The 7,710-nt window shown below is 44.1% G+C and overlaps 1 protein-coding gene across 2 annotated transcripts; it reads left to right on the forward strand.

Moving 5' to 3' along the window:
- The first annotated feature begins 2,718 nt into the window (after positions 1-2,718).
- On the forward strand, positions 2,719-7,168 carry LOC123516229. Of its 2 annotated transcripts, none has more exons than XM_045275450.1 (3): positions 2,719-2,867; positions 5,402-5,650; positions 6,125-7,168. In XM_045275450.1, the coding sequence occupies exons 1-3, from the start codon at positions 2,856-2,858 to the stop codon at positions 6,701-6,703; spliced, it is 840 nt and encodes a 279-aa protein (XP_045131385.1). In that variant the 5' UTR covers positions 2,719-2,855; the 3' UTR covers positions 6,704-7,168. The 2 variants fall into 2 exon arrangements, with proteins under 2 accessions (XP_045131385.1, XP_045131386.1); XM_045275451.1 differs by lacking the exon at positions 2,719-2,867 and adding an exon at positions 4,906-4,926.
- The last annotated feature ends 542 nt before the right edge of the window (positions 7,169-7,710 follow it).

Raw genomic sequence — 7,710 nt, forward strand, 5'->3', positions numbered from 1 at the left:
ACACACACACACACACACACACACACACACACACACACACACACACACACACACACACGGCCCGGTAGCTCAGTGGTTAGAGCGCTGCTTCACAAGCCAGAGGATCGGGGTTCGATTCCCCGGCCGGGTGGAGATATTTGGGTGTGTCTCCTTTCACCTAGCAGCGAGTAGGTACGGGATGTAAATCGAGGAGTTGTGACCTTGTTGTCCCGGTGTGTGGTGTGGGCCTGGTCTCAGGCCTACCCGAAGATCGGAAATAATGAGCTCTGAGCTCGTTCCGTAGGGTAACGTCTGGCTGTCTCGTCAGAGACTGCAGCAGATCAAACAGTGAAACCCACACAAACACACACACACACACACACACACACACACACACACACACACACTATTTACCTGAAGACCACAAGAACATTTTCGGGAGGCGCGTGGTAAAGCAACCTTTAGGCGCACTGAGGTCTCAAGAGTCATTTAACTATATATGAGGGCGTCCACGAAGGCGTCCACATGAGGCGACAACGACGTCAAAATGCATTTAAGGTTTTCATACACTTACGTAACCTGTGCCAACCTGTGACGTGGGAAAAGGTGGCAGCAGGTGTGTGGCGCGATGGTGAGCTGGTGGTGATGGTGGTGATAGTGGTGGTGTCAGGCTGATACTCATGGTCTGTGATCTGAAATATTTTGGTCTCTCATTTCTCAGATTCTCACGGGTATTTTGTCTATTTATGATACAGAAGCCTTGTTGAACTATCGTCAGTCATGGAAACAAATGTCCTGGAAAACCTACAGTGAAAAGTACTCGGGATAGGACGTCAAAAACTACTATATCCCTACGTAATGTTACCCCGGTGGTCATACTTTCCAGCGATACTCAACACATGCACGATGGCAAAGGTGCTGCCGAATACCTCCCACTATTCGCTCTCACTGTTTCACTCAATGCACAATTTTCTCGTTGTCTTGTTATTCTTGTTTATCTGAAGAAAATAGAATGATTTAGATTTTTCTTTTCGTTCAGTGGTCTTATATTCTCCATCAGTCTTTCACTATTCTAATTCGCAATTTTTCCTTTCCCGTCCTCTTTCTCTTCTGAAGTTAACAGAAGACAGAGCCAATCTTTCCTTATTCCAATAAACACTTTTATTTTTACCTTCCTCTCGCTTTTCTGAATATAATAAAAGTCACAATTGAGATTTTCCTTTTGTTTCGACAGCCTTGAATTTTTTGCAGTAAGTGATATGGAGATTATGAGAAAAGTATGTAGATATGGTGACGTGTGTGCCGATTGGCCTTTGCCTATTTGGGAAGCTCACTAAATTTAGGTGGAGCGCCGCCACTCCAGTACGTGAGAACCAGAGACGGAGGAGGCCAGGCGGAAAAAAAATAAAAATACAAGGGAGTGATCAAAGGTATAGGCGTCAGTGAACAGAGGCATAACTTATGTAAACCTTATAAACAACTCACAAAAAAATGACCTCTTACAGGAAAATCGCGTCATTGGCCAACTTTATGATAGTGACGCTTTCATTTTTTATACTATTATTTAACAAAACAAAAGTAGGCAGACGTGGAAGTACAAAAATACACACACACACAAAAAAAAAAAGAAAGAAAAGCTGGGTTAACATACAACTCACCAAGCGTACTAAATATACATCAACAGCAAGAAAAAAACAACAGTAACAATAATAACAACAAGAATAATCCCAGGAAATGCGCATAGAAGCCATTATAATATTTCTAAACCCTCGGCAATGCACTCGCGGCTTCTGGACCAAGTAGAGGAGAGCTGGTGTGAGAGATCTAACACATGCACGCAAGCATTTTTGAACACCACCTGCGCCGCGCCCGAGATTCCTGCGTGGTGAGGCGGCCCAAGGTTGTGTGTGGTGAGCAGACACGAACTAAATGATTGAGACTGGAAAAAAAAAAAATAAAGCAAGGAAAAGAAAACAGGAAATAAAAGATCACATAAAGAAACTAGAGATAGATAGATAGAGATAGATAGATAGATAAAGAGAGAGAGAGAGAGAGAGAGAGAGAGAGAGAGAGAGAGAGAGAGAGAGAGAGAGAGAGAGAGAGAGAGAGAGAGTACACACTTACATAATGTGTAGGTGTAGAACAGTGGTAGGTTATGGCAGATATTGGTTCATTTTTGTTCTTCACTTCCTCCTCCTCCTTCTTTTCTTCTTCCTCTTCCTTGTTATCATCATTGTCCTCATCATTTTAATCTTATTCTAATGTTTTTATCTTCTTCATTTCGTGTTATTGTTATTGTTATTTATTATTATTATTGTTATTATTGTTGTTGTTGTTGTTGTTGTTGTTGTTGTTGTTGTTGTTGTTGTTGTTATTATTATTATTATTATTATTATCATTATCATTATCATTATTACAACTACTACTACTACTACTACTACTACTACTACTACTACTACTACTACTACTACTACTACTACTACTACTACTACTACTACTACTACTACTACTACTACTACTACTACTACTACTACTACTACTACTACTATTGCTACTGTTGTCCTTGTTGCTGATATTGTTGTTGTGTTTTTTGTTGTTGTTGCAGTTGTCGTTGTCCTCATCAGCGTGTATTATATTGTATTATCAAATGTATTATTATCAAATGTTCAAATGTTCATCAGTTCATTAAGTATTCAACATCAATGCCACCAGAGTGAGAGGCAAACACCTGTCTCACCACGCCTCCCAATCACCACACAGGCGCTGCTGGGCTCACACGCAGTAGCAGGCCAGGCAGGTGCTCAGGGGGCGTGGGCGGCTCAGTATAAGGTGCCGCGCGGGGCCTTCCTCCCCAGACCGCTCCTCGCCCCGCCGCCATGAACACCCGCGTGAGTATTGACTGTATGCTTCCATTTCTCCCACTTAGGCCTTGTTCCACTCTATTTAGGCCTCATCCTCTCTCTTAGACCTTATTCCACACTTTTGCTGCTCTTATTCCAGTCTCTAGGCCTAATTCCACTCTTTTGAGCTCTCATTCCACCCTTTGCTGCCATCATTCCACTCTCTTTAGACGTCATTCCATTCTTTTTAGGCCTTATTCAAGCCTTTATGAACCTTATTCCACTTTTTGTAACCTTAATTTCAACATCTAACCTTATTTAATCTCAGTAAGTCTCATTCCTTTGCCTGTATGCTTAGATTGGTTCCTATTCCTGCTCCTTCCTTTGCCTGTTTTCTAAACGTTTCTCACTCTTATCTCCTTACTGTCAACTTTCTTCTTTCTTATTTTAAACTCTTAGTTTAATCTTGTCTTCATTCTTACCTTCATTTATTTTCCTAGCTAAATTCCTTCTCATCCTTATTCCTTATTATTGCGTATGTCTTTGCCGTCACTTATATTCCTTCCGTTCCTTCCTTCCTCATTTTTTTCTCATAACATCTTCACGTGTCACCAATATGCAGCGTCATCCTCCAACTCCTTTACGTCTCTTGCCTTTAGTGGTTCATAAACGTTCCTATATTACGCTCTTTCCTCGGTCCCGCGTGTCATTGTTTGTTTATCTTTCCTTCACTGGAATGCACTTCGCTGGCCGCGGCTCACCTTTCAGTGACTCAAATGTTGCCACATGTTCGCTCGATGCACTCTTAAGAGTGTGTCTAGACAAGAGTGAGAACAAAGCTGTGAAACGAACCTGTTGTAGTATCTTGTGTTACATTAACTGTGATAAACAAACAGAAATGAGCTTTTCAAGTATCAATGGTCTCTCTATAATAGTGTTCTCCTTTCACGTGAATATGGAACGATTCTAAGGAGAATTACCCTAGATAACATGAAAAATGAAAACCTTGTCCTTGACAATGACCTGATGGAACAATGAAAAAACTTGTTTTGGTTCTTTGCTGACGTCATGGAGGCCGAGGTGGGCGTCAAGGAGCGATGCGCAGCAGGTTCTGGACTGTGCTTAGGAGGTGCTATTTCTTGGGAAGAGCAAACAGTGGATGTTGTTGACGAGTGGCAGCTCTTAGATAAGAAATGATTACTTTCCAGGAAAAATACAAAATCCTCATTTCCTGTGCCAAAGATAGGATACTTCAGTTGGGTTGTAGGGCGGTGCCGCCTCACGCCAGCTGGTTTGTTGTGGCCCGTCTCCAAATAAGGGAGGACGAGGGGGCGTAGTGGTTCAGTTCTCACGGGAGTTGGCAACCTCACCACTGTCAGGGTCACGGGGCTGTCCCCTCCTTGATGAAGCTAATTACGTAACATTTCAGTGCAACAAGTGCAGGAATCACTATCCTTTTGCAGCTAACAAGGCGACGACAGTGTAACAGGCCGGTGCCTTCATGGAGGCTGGAGCGTGTGGGTGGTGGAACCAGGAACATTGTGCACAAAACCTTGAGACTTGGCACACCACGCCCGCTCCTCCTGCCCACGCACTGCCGACCCTATTTTGAGTGCCCGCAGGATGTTAGCGGGAGAAGGGAACACACTCCTTAAGGAACCTGATCGTATGGGCTAAGGCGGCGTGATGGCGTGAGGGAAAAGGAGGTGCGCTGGATGGGGGACGGGGTTGAGCAGGGCGGGGCTCTTAGGGGCGTGTGCAATTATGGCATAATGAAAAAAAGATAAGACGCATCTCCTTATTCACCTTGTTTTGTTCGTCTCTTTGTTGATCCTCGCATGGCGCAGAGAAGCGTTGTTGACTGAGGGCGTTGTGTTATGGAATCAGTTACTAAGACCAACACACACACACACACACACACACACACACACACACACACACACACACACACACACACACACTCTCTCTCTCTCTCTCTCTCTCTCTCTCTCTCTCTCTCTCTCTCTCTCATCATAACTGGAATCGTCATCTAGCATCATGTGTTGTGGGCGCCGCGTGTCTTTTCTGTTCGCGGGCTATAGCGGCGCTGCAGGCACACGTGATGCAGGTCAGTGCCAAGTTCATGGCCGTGTGCCGCTCATTCTGCAGGCCCCGAGTATAGTAGTAATGTGCAGGTCACCACTCGTCCTCCCTATTAATTCTTTAAAATGATATTCCTTTGACGTGTGTTAGGTTTCATAATTAGACAACTTACACTGGGTGAACATTTGTCTCGCCCATCCATCGATCAAAGGCATTGCAGCTTTTCTTAATATGTCGAACCTTTGTGATTTTGTTATCTAAAATATTATTGATCTTGTATTTAGATTGGTATTTCTTTAATCTATTCATTTGGAGTGTGAATTTGTGACGTCGTTATGCTGAATTATGTAGTCAGAGAAAACTACCTTTTTTCTCTTTTGTCGAAACTTTGTTTATAGCATAATAAAATTTTACTTAACAACGAAAATGACTCGCTCACATAATTGCTAGATCTTCCACTTTTTTTCTTTCATAATCTAATGTTTGCATATATTTTCCAGGTACTGCTTCTGTTCCTCTGCTGCGCTGCGGCGCAGTGGACGGCAGGGCACTCGGCGAGCAAGGTGAACAGAGACTATACCCTGTACGCCATGGCGCCTGAGCACCGCGGGTCATACTACGTGAATCCGAAGGGCGGTCGTTATAACTACGGCTACAATACTGGCGACGGCATTGCGAAGGTGGAGGTGCAGCAGCCCGATGGCTCCATCGTGGGCTCCTACCGCTACTACGATCCAAACGGGAAGCAGGTGCGTGCATGTGTGTCCTGGTGTGAAGGAACCACCAGTAGCAGGCTGGCTGGTATAGTACTACGCATTTGTATATATATATGATCCATGGAGGTATGTAATGCATCACACACACACACACACACACACACACACACACACACACACACACACACACACACACACACACACACAGTTACTAGGGAAGGCTAACAAGAAGAATACGCATAAAAAGATACAATAGGATAATATGAAAAAAATGTAAGTAATGATCTTGACTTAATTGTGAAAAATAATAATGAATAGAGGCAAACAGGGAGCACAACTTGAATAATTCAAATTTCAGGCCGTGCTGTCTGCTGGATGAGCTGCTGTGGCTTGCTAGCTTAAGTAAATTTACTGGCATCTCATTGAAAGTCTATGCCACCTGTGATCTGGCTTACAATGGATGCACATCCTTGCCTGATGTTTAATCCTCTCCTGGCGTGGCGACAGGTGGTGCGCTCCTACGTGGCGGACAACAAAGGCTTCCGCGTGTTGGGGAACGACCTGCCCATTAGTCCCGACACGCCGGTCTCGCACATCTCGGGTCTGCCAGCCTTCACCGGCGCCGTGGAGGGCACTGACACGTTTGACATTCCACCACCTTTTAGCTCCGTCTCTCACATTTCGCAGCTGCAACAACAACAGCGGCCTCACTACCACCAGCAAGTGAAAGAGCAGAAGCTGAAAGAGCAGCAGCTGCTTCAACAACAGCAAGCTGAATATCGAAAACAACAGGAGAAACTCGAAGCCTTAAGGGAACAACTTAGGGAATTGGAATTACTTCAGCAGAAACTTTACGGTTCCTTCACCTCACACAATTACCACACGACGTCACAGCACCCCACTCATCTCAGGCCCATCCGCAACCACCTGTCTCACGGCTACACGTCTCCCTACCGATACTTTGAAAAAGATTTCAACTACGATTTTCCAGCAGGATTCGCCTACTCTGGCCTGCCCACTCTAGTCAACGCGCCCCGCAAGACTCACTACCCTCACCCCACCTACACTATCGGCAGGACTCGCTAACGATGCTTCCTGAGTTAGCCGTAATCTAATTACTGTACAATACAATCAAACGCCTTATCATTGACTCTTTATGACTTGTAGGTAGGAAGATGACATGGTAGTGGTAGTGAAATGTAAACATTTAATTAGTATTGATCAATCCATTTTAAAAGTCAGTTTTGAAGTACAAACCACTAGGTGTTTCCTGCTGGGGGAACAGTCTGTCCACCCTTTTGGGTGGCGTGGCGGTGGTGGTCAAGGGAGTGGCAGACCAGAGTCAGGTGGCTGGCTGTGGGGAAGATTCTGACGAAAGGGTTTAATACTAACATTAATACATCTACATCGTGGAGGCGGGTCTGACAGGTGGCCCTGCTGTGACAGGTTCTTCACTGCCCTGTCTTAACCAATGGTTTGATATTTTTAGAGTAAGATCGACACTTTTGTTTTTGGAGGTTCGAGAGTAATTCTAAGGACATAAATATCCTTTCTGTATGTTTTATTGCCCTTAAGAAGTGGACCAAGTTTGGCTAAGCCACACACAGAAGCGAATCACATGAACTACGGTGAGGATTTACAGTTACAAACTTTTTCTTTTAACTTTTGAATCTCTGAGGTAAGTTATACTAAATAAATATGTGGTCACACATTTTTCATTTAGGCCTTGCCAAGTTTTTGAAATGGTCACAATTTTCAAATAAGGCAAACTGTAATTAGAAGTTCTTCTTCTTCTTCTTTTTCTTCTTCTTCTCTTTTTTTTCTTTTTTCTTCCTCTTCTTCTTCCTCTTCCTCTTTCTCTTCCTCCTCCTCCTCCTCCTCCCTCCCCTCCTCCTCCTCCTCCTTGAAATCTATGCAATACATTGAGAAGTTAGCTCAGTGTCTCTCTGAGAGGGAATGAGTCGTACCCTTGACAGACAGTCCTTAGGCCTGCTGTATTCAGAAACGCTTTGCTCCCACACCAAGACTATTTTCCAAGGCCACAGGGATGATTAGCGGGTTTTCAAGAGTGTTTCTCCAGTTAATAGTGTAAA

Source organism: Portunus trituberculatus, chromosome 40 (genome assembly GCF_017591435.1).
Source record: "Portunus trituberculatus isolate SZX2019 chromosome 40, ASM1759143v1, whole genome shotgun sequence".
Classification (NCBI taxonomy): Eukaryota; Metazoa; Arthropoda; class Malacostraca; order Decapoda; family Portunidae; genus Portunus; species Portunus trituberculatus.

What these genes read in the sequence shown, in the direction of transcription:
- LOC123516229 (XM_045275450.1), top strand. An exon ending in ACGATCCAAACGGGAAGCAG is followed by an intron (nt 5,651 to 6,124) that starts GTGCGTGCATGT and finishes GCGTGGCGACAG; the next exon opens with GTGGTGCGCTCCTACGTGGC.